This window comes from Carcharhinus amblyrhynchos, chromosome 4, assembly GCF_965287045.1.
Source record: "Carcharhinus amblyrhynchos chromosome 4, sCarAmb.v2.hapA, whole genome shotgun sequence".
Taxonomy (NCBI): Eukaryota; Metazoa; Chordata; class Chondrichthyes; order Carcharhiniformes; family Carcharhinidae; genus Carcharhinus; species Carcharhinus amblyrhynchos.
Genome location: NC_137327.1, coordinates 140,272,520 through 140,287,720, shown reverse-complemented (window position 1 = coordinate 140,287,720; position 15,201 = coordinate 140,272,520). Strand labels below are relative to the sequence as shown.

General features: G+C 46.4%; 1 protein-coding gene across 1 annotated transcript; it reads left to right on the top strand.

Moving 5' to 3' along the window:
* Positions 1–7,445: 7,445 nt before the first annotated feature.
* Positions 7,446–14,656, top strand: LOC145342481 (uncharacterized). The gene is made up of 2 exons (XM_080188044.1): positions 7,446–7,481; positions 12,449–14,656. Exon 2 carries the CDS (start codon positions 12,722–12,724, stop codon positions 14,654–14,656), a length of 1,935 nt encoding a protein of 644 aa, XP_080044170.1. The 5' UTR covers positions 7,446–7,481; positions 12,449–12,721.
* The last annotated feature ends 545 nt before the right edge of the window (positions 14,657–15,201 follow it).

Genomic DNA, 15,201 nt, shown 5'->3' with positions numbered 1-15,201 from the left:
ACGGGTAAGTGGAACTGAACCCACTATCAGATCAGCCATGGTCTTATTGAATGGCAGAGCAGGCTTGAGGGGGCGAGATGGCCTATTCCTGCTCCTATTTTTTATGTTCTTATGACCCTGCCTCCCCCCCAAATCCTTTGATCCTTTTAGTCCCAAAAGCAATATCTAATTTCATAGCATTAGAGAATCCCTACAGTGCAGAAGGGGCTATTCAGCTCCACAAGCCTGAACTGATACCAATCCCACTCAGGCCCGATCCCTGTACCCCTACATATTTATCCTACTAATCCCTGACACTCAGGGTTAATTTAGATTGGCCAATCAACCTAACCCACACATCTTTGGAGAATGGGAGAAAACCAGAGCACCCGGAGCAAAGCCACACAGACACAGGGAAGAGTGTGCAAACTCCCCTTTCTTCTTGAAATCACAATGTTCTGGTCTCAACTGCTTTCTGTAATGCATGCCACAGGTTCACCACTCTCTAAAAGAAGAAAGTTCTCAACTCAGGGATAAGTTTTTCACTCAGAGGGTGGTGAGTGAGTGGAATCGGCTGCCGTCAGTGGTGGTAAAGGTGAATTCGCTGGGGTCTTTTAAGAGAGACTTCTGGATGAGTACATGGGATTTAATGGGATTGGGAGTTATAGGTAGTTCTACGGCCTGGTAGGCATGGATATGATCGGCGCAACTTGTAGGCCAAAGGGCCTGTTTGTGCTGTAATGTTCTATGTTCTAACACAGTCCGAAAAGGTTTACCCCTTCTCCTCAAACTATAACCCTCTAATTCAGGAGCGTTCTTCCTGAATCTTAAAAGATAAAACATGATGGCCTTCTGAGCCAGGGATTCTGGGACCTTCCCATCCAATAATAACACTAACTGCAATCATAATAATGGTAATGGTTGATTTATAGGGTATGGGCACTGTCCTCAAAGAGTATTTCATCACTTTTCTCACTAAGGAGAGGGATGGTTCAGAGATTCTAGTTAGTGTGAAATATTAGATACAATAATCATAGTGACAGAGGAAGTACTGAAGGGACTGACATTTCTTAAAAGGTGGATAAACCATCAGGACCAAATGGAATGCATCTCAGGCTGACAGGGAATAAATAGCAGATGCTCCAAGAATCATTTTCAATTTCTCACCAAAGGCAAGGTCCCCGAAAATTGAAGGCCTATAAACATTGTACCATTGTTTAAAAAGGATGCAAGCGATAGGCCAGAAAACTCTCGTCCCATCAATCTGATTTCAATGGTTGGCAAATTATTACAAACAATTCTGAGAGGATGAACTGTCAGTCACTTAGAAAGTCATGGTCTGATCACATATTCAGCATGGTTTTGTTAAGGAAATATTCTATCTTTCTTAGAATCTTTTGAGGAAGTAATAAGGAGGATTGATGAGAGTAAACAATGGATATTTTCTACATGGGTTTCAGCAAGTCATTTGACGAGATCACACATGGCAGATTAGTCAGAAAAATGAGATCTTAAGGGATACAGAGGAAGATGGCAGGTTGGATCCAAAATTGGCCATCTAGTTGGCAGTTAGGAGGAAAGCTGTCTATGCCAGAAAAAATATCAGACATTTGGTTGAGTGGGCAGAAGTGGCAAATCGACTTCAATTCAGAAAAATGTGAGGTAAAGTAGTTGGGGAAGGGCAAACACAGCAAGTCAATACTAAAGTGGGAACACGTCAAGGGGTTGAGGAAGTGAGAGACTGTGCAGTGCATGTCTACAGAAGAGTGACAGGATAGCTGGCAAAGAAAGCATATGGAATGCTTTCCCTTCTTGGGTGAATTATTGAATATAAGAGCAGGAATGTAATTTTTTAAAAATTCATTCATAGGACATGGCCATCACTGGCTGGCTAGCATTTACTGTCCATCCCTAGTTGTCCAAAGACAGTTGAGAATCAACCATATTCATTTGGCTCTGGAGTCACACGTAGGCCAGACCAAGTAAGGAGAGCGTATTTCCTTTCCCAAAGGACATTAGTGAACCAGATGGCTACACGAAATGGTATAAAACACCGATTAAGAACAAAGAAAATTATAGCACAGGAATAAGCCCATCAGCCCTCCAAGCCTGCATTGACCATGCTGCCCAACTAAACCCCGACCCTTCCGAGGACCAAATCCCTCAGAGGTTTACAGTATTGAAACAGGCCCTTCGGCCCAACTTGTCCATGCCACCCTTATTTTTAAAGCCCCTAAGCTAATCTCAATTGCCCGCATTTGGCCCATACCCCTCTATACTCATCTGTGTAATATCTAAACGCTGAAGAAAAAATTATTCCCGTCTCTGCTACTACTTCTGGCAGTTTGTTCCAGACACTCACCACCTTCTGTGTGAAAAAATTGCCCCTCTGGACACTTCTGTATCTCTTCTCCTCACCTTAAACCAATGCCCTCTAATTGACTATCTAGCTGATCTATGCTCCTCATTTTATAGACCTCTATAAGACGACCTGTCAACCTCCTACACTCCAGAGAAAAAAGTCCCAATCTACCCAGCCTCTCCTTATAGCTCAAACCATCAAATCCCAGTAGAATCCCAGTAAATCTTTTCTGCACTCTTTCTACTTCAATAATATCCTTTATATAATAGGGTGACCACAACTGCACACAATATTCGAAGTGTGGCCTTATCAATGTCTTGTACAACTTCAACAAGACGTCCCAACTCCGAAATTCAATTTTCTAACCGATGCAATCAAGCATGCTGAATGTCTTCTTCACCAGTCTGTCCACCTGTGATTCCACTTTCAAACAGCTATGAACATGTACCCCTAGATCTTTTTGTTCTGTAACTCTCCCCAACGCCCTATTAACTGAATAAGTCCTGCCCTGCTTCAAAATGCATTACCTCGCATTTGTCTAAATTAAACTCCAACTGCCATTCATCAGCCCACTGGCCCAATTGATCAGGATCCAGTTGCAATCAGAGATAACATTCTTCACTGTCCGCTATGCCACCAATCTTGGTGTAAACTTACTAACCATGCTTCCTATATTCTCATTCAAATCATTAACATAAATGACAAACAACAGTGGACCCAGTACAGATCTGAGGCACACGGCTGATCGCAGGCCTCCAGTTTGAAAAACAACCCTCTACAACCACCCTCTGGTTTCTGTCAAGAAGCCAATTTTGAATCCATTTAGATATCTCACCCTGGATCCCATGAGATTTAACCTTATGCAACAACCTACCATGCTGTACCTTGTAAAAGACCTTGCTAAAGTCCATGTAGACAATATCAACTGCACGGCCCTCATCTACCTTCTTGGTTACCCCTTCAAAAAACTCAATCAAATTTGTGAGACATGATTTTCCACTCACAAAGTAATGCTGACTGTCCCTAATCAATTCCTGCATCTCTAAATGCATGTAGATCCTGTCTCTCAAAATACCTTCTAAGAATTTACCCACCACAGATGTGAGGCTCACTGGCCTGTACTTCCCAGGCAATTTCCTCCTCAGCCTCCCACCATGTCCTGGGATACATGTCATCAGGTCCCAGGGATTTATCTACCTTGATGCACTATAAAACTTCCAGCACCTCTTTCTCTGTACTATGTACAGTCCTCAAGACATCACTATTATTTCCCCAAGTTCCCTCATATCCATGCTTTTCTCAACAGTAAATACTGATGAGAAATATTCAGTTAGGACCTCGTCCATCTCTTGTGGATCCGCACATAAGGATCAGCAAGGTCATCTAAGAAGCCGTACACTCTCCCTAGATACTCTTTTGCCCTTTATGTATTTGTAGGAGTTCTTCGGAATCTTCTTTGCCTTATCTGCCAAAACAATCTCATGTCCCCTTTCTGCCCTCCTGATTTCTCTCAACTCTACTCCTACACCCCCCCTATATTCTTCAAGGGGTTCACTTGATCTCAGCTGCCTATGCTGGTCACGTGCCTCCTCCTTCTTCTTGGCCAGGGCCTCAATATCCTGAGTCATCCAGGGTTCCTGACTTCTGCCAGCCTTGCCCTTCACTAAGAGGAATGGGCTTACCCTGAACCCTGGTTAACACACTTCTGAAAACCTCACACTTACCAGACATCCCTTGGCCTTCCCACAGACTCCCCCCATTAACTTTTGAAAGTTCCTGCCTGATACCATCAAAATTGGCCTTGCCCCAATTTAGAATTTTAACTTTTGGGCCAGACTTATCATTCTTCATAGCTATCTTAAAACCAATGGAAGTATGATCACTGGCCTCACTAACACTTCTGACACCTGTCCTTCCTTATTTCCCAAGAGGTCAAGTTTTGCCCCCTCTCTAGTCAGGTCATCCACATACTGAAGAGAAATTCCTCCTGAATACACAAATTTCTCTCCATCCAACCCTCTAATACTATGGCTATCCCAGACAATGTTGGGAAAATTAAAATCTCCAACTATTACCACCCTATTTTTCTTGGACTGTAATCTCCTTATAGTTGCTCAATTTCCCACCAACAATATGGGGGCCAATAGTACAACCCGATCAAAGCGACTGCTCCCTTATTTATCAGTTCTACACATTTAGACTCAGTGGTTGAACCCTCGGATATATTCCCCCCTCAGTACGGCCATCATGTTTTCCCTAATCAAAAGTGCAACTCCCCTTCCTCTCTTACCACTTGTTCTATTTTTCCTACAGCATCTGTACCCTGGAATATTGAGCTGCCAGTCCTGTCCCTCCCTTAGACGTGTTTTTAACCAAGAACTGGGAAGCAGAAGACCACCTCCAGTGATGAACAGCAGTTAGAGCACATAGTAGAAGCAGCTGAGGAACTTCACTGGTGCATTCTGGGAGAAGTCAGATCAGCAACATTTACCAAGGAGTGGGAAGTAGAAAATCTGGTGTCAAGGAGTGGGAAGCTTGAAACACTACATTCGTGTTTCCCTCCCCCCTCCTCAAACCAAATAAAAGGCCACTGTAAGAAGGTAAAAGTGAAGGTAAGAGTTTATAAATTTTTTCAAATTATTTAGTTGATGCTTGAAATGTCAGTCAGTGGGGTTAAGTGTTGCATTTGAGATGTGAGAGATCGTGACGCTTCCAGCGCCTCGGACAACTATGTCTGCAGGAAGTGCACCCAATTGCAGCTCCTTGCAGAACGCATGGATAGGTTGGAGCAACAGTTGGATGCACTTAGGAGTATGAAGGAGGCAGGAAGTGTCATAGACAGAAATTTTAGAGCTGTGGCCACACCAAAGGTGCAGACAGATAGATGGGTGACCGCCAGAAGAGGCAGGCAGGCAGTCAGTGCAGGGATCCCCTATGGTCATCCCCCTCTCTAACAAGAATACCATTTTGGATACTGGAGGAGAATATGGGCTATCAGGGATACCAGCTGCAGTAGCCAGAGCAGTTGTACCATGGCTGGCTGTCTGGTTACAGTAAGAAGTCTCTCAATACCAGGTTAAAGTCCAACAAGTTTATTTGGTAGCAAAAGCCACTGGCTTTCGGAGCACTCGCTGCTCCTCTGTCAGGTGAGTTAGCCTGGTGTTGACAGACTTCTTATTCTGTTGTTAAGCAGGGAGGAACAAAGGACTAGAGCAATAGTTATAGGGGATTCTATACTTAGGGGTGCAGATAGGCATTTCTGTGGATGTGAAAGAGGATGGTACGTTGCCTCCCTGGTGCTAGGATCCAGGATGTCTCTGAATGGACAGAAAGCATTCTGAAGGGAGATGGTAAACAGCCAGAGGTCGTGGTACATATTGGTACTAACGACGTAGGCAGGAAGAGTGATGAGGTGCTGCAGCAGCAGTTTAGGTAGTTCAGTAGAAAAAAAGCAGGACTTCTAGGGTTGCAATCTCAGGATTACTCCCTGTGCCATGTGCTAGTGAGGCTAGGAATAGGAAGATAGTGCAGCTCAACACGTGGCTAAACAGCTGGTGTAGGAAGGAAGGTTTCAGATATCTGGACCATTGGGGGTCTCTTCCAGGGCAGTTGGGACTTGTACAAGGGTTGCATCTAAACTGGAAGAACACAAATATTCTGGCCGAGAGGTCTGCTAGTGTCACACGGGAGGATTTAAACTAGTTTGGCAGTAGGTGATGGGAACAAAAGCAAAGATGAATTAGCTGAAGGGGAACCAGAGAGAGTAGGACCACTAAGACTCAAACAGCAGACAGGGTGGGACTGCTAATCAGAGGGGATCTGGTGGATTGAAGTGCATTTGTTTCAATGCAAGAAGTGTAAGGCAGATGAACTTAGAGCTTGGATTAGTACTAGGAACGATGATGTTGTTGCCACTACAAGACACTTGGTTAAGGAAAAGACAGGATTGGCAGTTTAATATTCCAGGATACAGATGTGTCTGGCAAGATAGAGAGCGATGTAAAAGGGGTGGGGGAGTTGCACTACTGATTAAGGAGAATATCACAGCTGTACTCTGGGAAGACACCTCAGAGGGCTCATACGGCTAGGCAATATGGCAAGAGCTCAGGAATAGGAAGGGTGTAGTCACAATGTTGAGGGTTTACAATAGGCCACCCAACTGCCAGCAGGGAATTGAGAAACATATGTAGGCAGATTTTGGCAAGATGTAAAAGTAACAGGGTTGTTATGGTGGGAGATTTAAATTTCCCGTATATTGACTGGGATTCACTTCGTGCTAGGGTCATGGATGGGACAGAGTTTGTAAGTGTGAGGGATGGTAGCGGTAGTGTAATTTTTGAGTCAAGCCATCTGGGGCGGAAACCATGACAGAACCGTTAGTGTAACCTGAGGGGTTAAACGCTAAGACCAGCAGATGATGAAACACGCAGAAAAAGAAGAAAATAAAAACATGAGACTGGCAGGCGCTCGGGGTCTTCAGCATAGCCTAAAAGAGATTTACACCATATAAAATAAATGGGTAAGCAATTTACGGGACAATGAAAAAGAGTTAGCTGAATTGATGAGAGGTAAAACGATTTAAGCCTTAAAAGGGGTGATTGGATTAGAGTTAATGGGATGTCAACAAGGGAGGAGATCACTCAGTAAAGAGATTAAGGAGTGGTACCCAATAAAGAAAGGAGGGCTGTCCTATTGTTATCTAGGAAAAATGTATATAAACTAAGATTGTGTAAAGCAAGGTGTGTACACCCACGGGACGGCACCCTTTCTTGCAAGATCGAATAAACCGACAGTTAGCTGAACTCATCCGTGTATTTGATTCAAGGGGGGGAATCATAAAGTGAGTATCTGACCGTTTCTCACAATTGGGGGCTCGTCCGGGATCTGGAATTATAACGGGGGTTTCCCTCGACTAGACCAAATCGATGGAATAAGACGCGTCTAGTGTATATTTACACGTAAAAACGTCGTTTTGGTCTGGGAGGAGGGGAATCTGAAACCACTCAGTTGAGATAATTCTGGACCCTGGAAATCACACGGATGACTTCTATACACTAGGACTGCTAGGACTGTGACTGAAATCTGTGAGGGGGTATACACATCCTTGGAAGAAGTCGGACAACTCCGTGCACGGATCAAGGTAAGAAATTTCTCTCCCGGGAATTCGGCTGATTAAGGGTGAGAGTCATTTTCTTCCTTGACGACTTTATGGTTATGACAGTTTGATCTGAGGGCACAAATAAATTAACTTGTGTCCAAGACGACAACTGAAGACTAACCATGGGAGGTAAACCGTCCAAGAGTAAGGATGGGAAACCGGGAAATAATAATGATGAAAAGGGAATACCCCCCGACAGTCCTCTGGGGATACAGTTAGAAAATTGGGATGGGGACCGAAAGACTAAGGACTTAAAAAAGAAGGTTATGATAAAATATTGTTGTTTTGTGTGGACGAAGGAACCAATCCGGAAACCATCTGTATTGTGGCCAAAATATGGATCGGATGAGGATTGGGTCTGTCAGATATTAAATTTATATGTTAATAGTAAACAACCCTTTAACCCCGAGGAAAGTAAGTACGCTGCCTGTTGGGTGGGCGCGATGAGTAGATCGCCACAGCCAGTCTCCCTGTATCCAATGATCCCACAGAGCAGACCGGGGCAATGGGACCCTCTTGACAACCTCCCGCCGCCACCCCCTCCTGTACCAAATGTACCCCCTGCATATCAACCAAATAATAATGGGGCCCAAGGGCCCCGAGGGGATGATCTCATAAATCTTGAGAACGGCACAGGAGGCGGACCCCCAGTTGAGGGTCTGCGGAGGTCCGAGAGGTTGGTAATAAAACAGTCCCTGGAACAACAGCAGAATAATGGGGCTTCAGCGCCCGAGGTGGAAATGCACCCTCTCAGGGAGGTTCCCTTCGGACAAAGAGAGACAGGGTTCGTGGTGGTGCCTCTTAACTCGGCAGACATCCGACAACTTAGGAAGGAGTTGCCCCCTCTCCTAGAGGACCCTGTCGCGGTAGCGACACAACTTGACCAATTCCTGGGTCCAAGCATGTATACTTGGGGGGAACTCCGGGCCATAATGAGCATATTATTCAACTACGATGAAGGAGTTATGATCCGAAATAGGGCCATGGAAATTTGGGATAGGGATCACCAACAGCAAGAACAACTCAGGGGAGATCAAAAATACCCTCTTGAGGATCCAAATTGGAATCATAATACCCAGGAAGGGCGGACAAACATGTCGGATCTCCGGAATCTTATAATTCGGGGGATCCAGACATGTGTCCCCAAGCAGCAGAATGTGGCAAAAGCATTTGATATTAGGCAAGGAAAAGATGAATCACCCAGCATGTTCTTAGACAGACTGAGGGAGTCTGTCCGCAAATATTCAGGAATCGATCCTGATGATGAAATTGGAAAGGGAATGCTAAAAATTAATTTTGTAACGAAATCCTGGCCAGATATCCAGAGAAAACTACAAAAGATTGAGGATTGGAGTGGGAAGGACATGGCGGAATTATTGCGGGAAGCGCAGAAGGTCTTTGTTCAGAGAGAGGTTGTAAAGGAAAAGCAGAAGGCAAAGATGATGGTGGCAGCTGTTAGGGAAGTATGTAAGTCCACCGGGATAACGGATGAAGGATATACAGTAGGTAGAGGAAGGTCAAGGGGAGGTTGGAAGGAAAGGGGGGCCAGGAGGGGCCGAGGTAGAGGACGAGGAGAATTTTACGGTGGTGACCGGCCCCGGGCGGCCGGGTGTTACCAGTGTGGGAAACCGGGACACTTCAAAAGAGAGTGTCCTGAATTTAAGAAGGAACGAGAATGGATTTATGAAATGGAATGTGAGGTTGATTAGAGGGGTCAGGGGAGAATCGGAAAAAGGACCTACCACGAACCCCTGGTAAATTTAAAGGTGGGTCCACAAAAGGAGGATGTTACATTTTTAGTCGACACGGGGGCAGGCAGATCCTCAATCCCAATCTATCCTACAGGAGCCAATTACCAAACTAAAATGTTGAACATATCAGGAGTAAAGGGAGGGGTATTTAGGGCGAAACTATTTGAACCACAGGTACTACAATGGGAGGAAGAGGAGCTTTTAGCAGAGCTCCTCCACCTCCCTCATCTCCCCTATGGTCTGTTGGGGCGGGACCTGATAATCCGCTTCGGGCTCCGAATAAATGTAGGGGACGACGAAGACCTGGTGGTAACTATGTCATACCTTAGCGAGGACCGACTCACGGGTATAGACTCTAGAGTATGGACGGCCAAGGGAAACAGAGGGCGACTCTCGATTCAGCCTGTAAAAATTGATCTTAAGCCCCAGAGCCCCTCTGTCAAGATACGTCAGTATCCTATCTCCCGGGAAGGGAGACAGGGCCTGAAAGAAGTGATGAAAGACCTGATAAGTGATGGGCTGGTGGAACCATGTATGTCGAGATATAACTCTCCCATTTTGCCAGTCCGAAAGTCTGACGGCAGTTACAGAATGGTCCAAGACTTGAGGGAAATCAATAAGATTGTACAGGTACGACACCCGGTGGTGCCGAACCCATACACTATACTGGGGCGGATACTCCCAGAACATGAATGGTTCAGTGTAGTGGATTTAAAGGACGCCTTCTGGGCCTGCCCGTTGGACGAGGCCAGTAGAGACTTATTCGCCTTCGAGTGGGAGGACCCTGACACGGGCAGGAAGCAGCAATACCGCTGGACAGTGCTTCCCCAGGGGTTCACTGAATCGCCAAATTTGTTTGGTCAGATTTTAGAGCAGGTATTAGAGGGACTGATCCTTTCCCCAGCCCTAAAACTCATACAGTATGTGGATGACCTCCTGTTGTCCGGACCCACAGAAGCGGAGGTCGTAGCGGGAACAAATACCCTTCTGAATTATTTGGCAGGACAGGGACTAAGGGTGAGCCAGAAGAAGCTCCAATATGCAGAAAGAGAGGTTAAGTATCTGGGACACTTGATAAGCCAGGGACAGAAGAGAATAAGTCCGGAAAGGGTGAGGGGAATAGTTGAACTGGGACTCCCGGGAACTAAGAGAGAGCTACGAATGTTTTTGGGACTCTTAGGTTATTGCCGATTATGGATAGACGACTATGCCCCCCTAACCAAGGGTCTGTACCTAAAACTTGTAGAGGGGGCTCCTAACAAAATCCAGTGGGACGAGAAAGAGGAGGAACTAATTGAGACCCTGAAACAGAAATTGATGACCGCGCCAGTCTTGAGCTTGCCAGATTTCAGTAAGGCATTCAGACTCTTTGTAAATGCCAAACAGGGAACCGCCCTCGGAGTTTTAACCCAAGATTGGGGGGGAAAAAGGAAGCCAGTGGCATTCTTATCAAAGATACTGGACCCAGTTTCCCGAGGCTGGCCAGAATGTGTCCAGGCGGTGGCTGCCACGGCCAAATTGGTGGAAGAAAGTAGGAAGCTGACATTTGGGGCACCCTTGACGGTCATTACCCCCCACCAGGTTAGGACTATTTTAAATCAGAGGGCTGGAAGATGGCTGACGGACTCAAGAATCTTGAAGTATGAGGCCATTTTGCTAGATCGGGACGATCTTAAGATAGAGGTCAATTCCTGTCAGAACCCAGCTGAATTCCTCTGGAAGGGGGAAGAAGGCGAGGGACTCGAACATTGCTGTTCGGACATAATAGATCTCCAGAGTAAGGTAAGGGAGGATCTAAGGGACTCCCCTCTTCACACTGGAAAGCGATGGTATATAGATGGATCCTCCCGGGTGGTAAACGGAAAAAGACATAATGGATACGCGATCATTAGTGAAGCTGGCTGGAATTTGGTAGAAAGGGGGCGACTGCCTAATGTCTGGTCTGCCCAGACATGTGAATTATATGCTCTACACCGGGCTCTCAAGGGCTTAGAGGGATTGATAGGGACCATCTACACCGACTCCAAGTATGCGTTCGGGGTGGTACACACTTTTGGAAAAATTTGGAAGGAAAGGGGAATGATAAATAGTAGGGGAAAAGAATTGATACATGAGGAATTGGTTACTAAAATATTAAAAGACCTGCTGGGGCCACGGGAAATTGCTGTGGTCCATGTAAAAGGACACCAGAGAGACAATGGGATAGAGACAAAGGGGAACCAGTTGGCGGACGGACAAGCAAAATTGGCAGGGACGGAGGAGGAGATAGTGGACTGCTTGGTCTGGGTGCCCCAAGTGTCTGAAGTAATAGAAACACCAGCATTTAGCGAAAAGGAAGAAGCCGAGCTAAAATCACTTGGGGGTCAGAAAGATGAAAGAGGGAAATGGACATTACCCGATGGTCGACAATTATTAAACCGACCGATGACCAGAGACATAATTAGTCATCTCCATCGGGGAGGACACTGGGGGACACAGGCGATGTGCGATGCATTTCTGCGTCAGTACGTACATCCCGGTTTATACACTGTGGCTAAGCAAGTCACGAAAGATTGTGTAATTTGTCGGAAGATAAATAAAAAAGGACTGAGACAGAATACGAAGCAAGGAGGGAGAAGCCCAGCCTATAGGCCCTTCGAGTATATCCAAGTGGATTATACCGAACTCCCCCCCATAGGGCGCCTGAAATATCTTTTGGTAATAGTGGACCACTTGACAGGGTGGGTTGAGGCATACCCAACCGCCATAGCCTCGGCGACACAGGTTAGCAAGGTCCTTCTCGAACAAATTATCCCACGATACGGACTCCCCCGGGCCATCGATTCAGACCAGGGGAGCCAGTTTACGTCCACTGTCCTACAGAACATAGTGCGGGCAGTGGGGGTAAGCTGGGATTTCCACACCCCTTGGCATCCCCCGTCCTCGGGCAAGGTGGAAAGAATGAATCAGACTATTAAAAAACAGCTGACAAAACTCAGGACAGAGACCGGGTTGCCCTGGACCAAGTGCCTTCCCCTTGCCTTGCTGCAAATACGAACGCAGCCACGACGGGACTTGGGGGTGTCCCCATACGAAATAATGTTCGGTCTCCCCTTTAATGGGCCAAAAGGGGAACTCCCCACATTCGAGTCCCGCGATGTATTTGTGCATAAATATGTTGAGGTCCTGGGGTCTGCTCTATCTCATTTACGCCAACAGGGACTCCTGGCACAGACACCACCTCTCGAGTTTGCGATACACACCATCAAGCCAGGGCATTGGGTCCTAATCAAGAACTGGAAACTCCGGACTTTAGAACCGATCTGGGATGGTCCCTACTTAGTACTTCTGACCACGGAAACGGCTATCCGCACGGCTGAGAAAGGCTGGACGCATTACACTCGAGTGAAAGGACCGGTGCCAGAACCAGCAGAAGAAGTGCCTACTCCTGGCCACCACACCGCGAAGAACTGATTGGACTTGATTTTTGATATGTCAATTTGGGCAATATACGGCAATAGCGGGATGTTACTAATAATATGTTTACTCTATGGGGGCATAGGTGCTGGGCAGGCGGCCCAAGTGTACTCCCTTACTATAATCCAATCACCCCAGGCACAGGTAATTGAGATCGACCTCTGTCGAATGGTACCCTGCAAAGACGACCTTACGGGGCAGAAGAGATACCAGGGGAGGGAAATAGAATTACTTGTCTTCGATAAGAACCCAAAGTGTACTAAAAATGAACAGGGGAAAGTAGAATCTTGTCAAGTAGGGGGGTTAAATGAAGACGTTAAGTTAAGGATTCGCGAGAAAGTATCACTGGTTCCACGGAAGATCTTTCCCAGAGACTGTAAGCTAAACCAATGTAACCCCCTCTACCTCACCATAAAAAAGTCAGACGACGGTGGGACAGAGGGCCTCGACGGACAAGTTTTTGGGGTCAAGATCAAGGAACACACAGGGAGGGTGGGGGCGGCCCTGTGTTGTGTGCGGGTTACAGTCAAAAATGCCGAAACCAGGAACTCCTCCGCCCCTAGCCGGGGAGTCTCGGGAGAAGTCAGGGTAGTGGAGGTAAAGGATTTAAGAGAGACCATTGAAATAGAAACGGGATTCAGGGAAGCGAACACCTGGATAGAATGGGTCAAATATACAGTACAAAGTGTCGGAAAAGGTAACTGTTATGCGTGCACCAGTAGCCGGCCAACTCCCCAGGTGGTCCCATTCCCGCTGGGATGGGATAAAGAACCAGCTGAAATGGAGTGTATGGTGAAACTGTATCAAAACAGAGAGGCTTGGGGAGACCCCACTTGTCGCTCCTTGAGCCTGACATTTCCCCCAATCAAACTGAACAGGGCGTCTCAACCCCCCCCTTTTTCCGGAGTAACGGGGATACATCACACCTGTATCACCCGGACTGGGGATGGATTGGACAGGGAAGTGGGAAGCTTCGATAGGTGTGGAACAGTTAAGGAAGTCAGCGACACCACCGAGGGAGGAAACTACTCCCAAATCCAGGTACCTAGAGCTGATCTATGGTGGTACTGTGGAGGGAGGACTTTGAGACCCATTTTACCTCAGAAATGGAAGGGCACTTGTGCACTTATCCAATTGGCCGTACCCTTTACCCTGGCATTCGAACATCAGGGACCCCGTGGAAAAGAACGAGGGAAAAGGAGCCTCCCGGGTTCTTTTGATGAACGAATATATTTGGACGCCATAGGGGTCCCTAGGGGGGTCCCTGATGAGTACAAAGCCAGGAGCCAGATAGCAGCAGGATTTGAATCCCTGTTCTGGTGGGTGACTGTCAACAAGAATGTAGATTGGATCAACTATATCTATTATAATCAACAGAGGTTTGTTAATTATACCCGAAATGCGATAAGCGGGATAGCGGAACAATTGGATGCAACCAGCAGAATGGCCTGGGAAAACAGGCTAGCCCTGGACATGATTCTAGCAGAGAAAGGGGGGGTATGCGTCATGATAGGAACTGAATGCTGCACCTTTATCCCAAATAACACAGCTCCCGATGGGTCAATTACCCGAGCCCTCGAAGGGCTAACGACCCTAGCTAATGAACTAGCTGAGAACTCGGGTACAGACCTAGATCTCACTGGGTGGTTGGAAGCTTGGTTCGGCAAATGGAAAGGAGTAGTAATGTCCGTCCTTGTCTCTTTCATGGTAACGGCAGGGGTATTGGCCGCCCTAGGGTGTTGTATCATCCCTTGTGTTCGGGGGTTGGCTCAGCGGCTAATCGAAACAGCCCTGACTAGGGGGGATGTCCTGAATGGAAAAGTGATAAATATGAATTTAGAGACGGAAGAGAGGATAAGCCTCTTAGGCGATAAAACTCTGGATGAACAGGCCCTCGACCTGCTGGAACGCCTGGAACACCAGAAGAATGTCAAAAATTACAAAGCGTAAGAAAAACAGGGGGGATTGTGAGGGATGGTAGCGGTAGTGTAATTTTTGAGTCAAGCCATCTGGGGCGGAAACCATGACAGAACCGTTAGTGTAACCTGAGGGGTTAAACGCTAAGACCAGCAGATGATGAAACACGCAGAAAAAGAAGAAAATAAAAACATGAGACTGGCAGGCGCTCGGGGTCTTCAGCATAGCCTAAAAGAGATTTACACCATATAAAATAAATGGGTAAGCAATTTACAGGACAATGAAAAAGAGTTAGCTGAATTGATGAGAGGTAAAACGATTTAAGCCTTAAAAGGGGTGATTGGATTAGAGTTAATGGGATGTCAACAAGGGAGGAGATCACTCAGTAAAGAGATTAAGGAGTGGTACCCAATAAAGAAAGGAGGGCTGTCCTATTGTTATCTAGGAAAAATGTATATAAACTAAGATTGTGTAAAGCAAGGTGTGTGTACCCACGGGACGGCACCCTTTCTTGCAAGATCGAATAAACCGACAGTTAGCTGAACTCATCCGTGTATTTGATTCAAGGGGGGGAATCA

What these genes read in the sequence shown, in the direction of transcription:
- LOC145342481 (XM_080188044.1), top strand. Translation starts at nt 12,722, where the DNA reads ATGTCAATTTGGGCAATATACGGCAATAGCGGGATGTTACTAATAATA.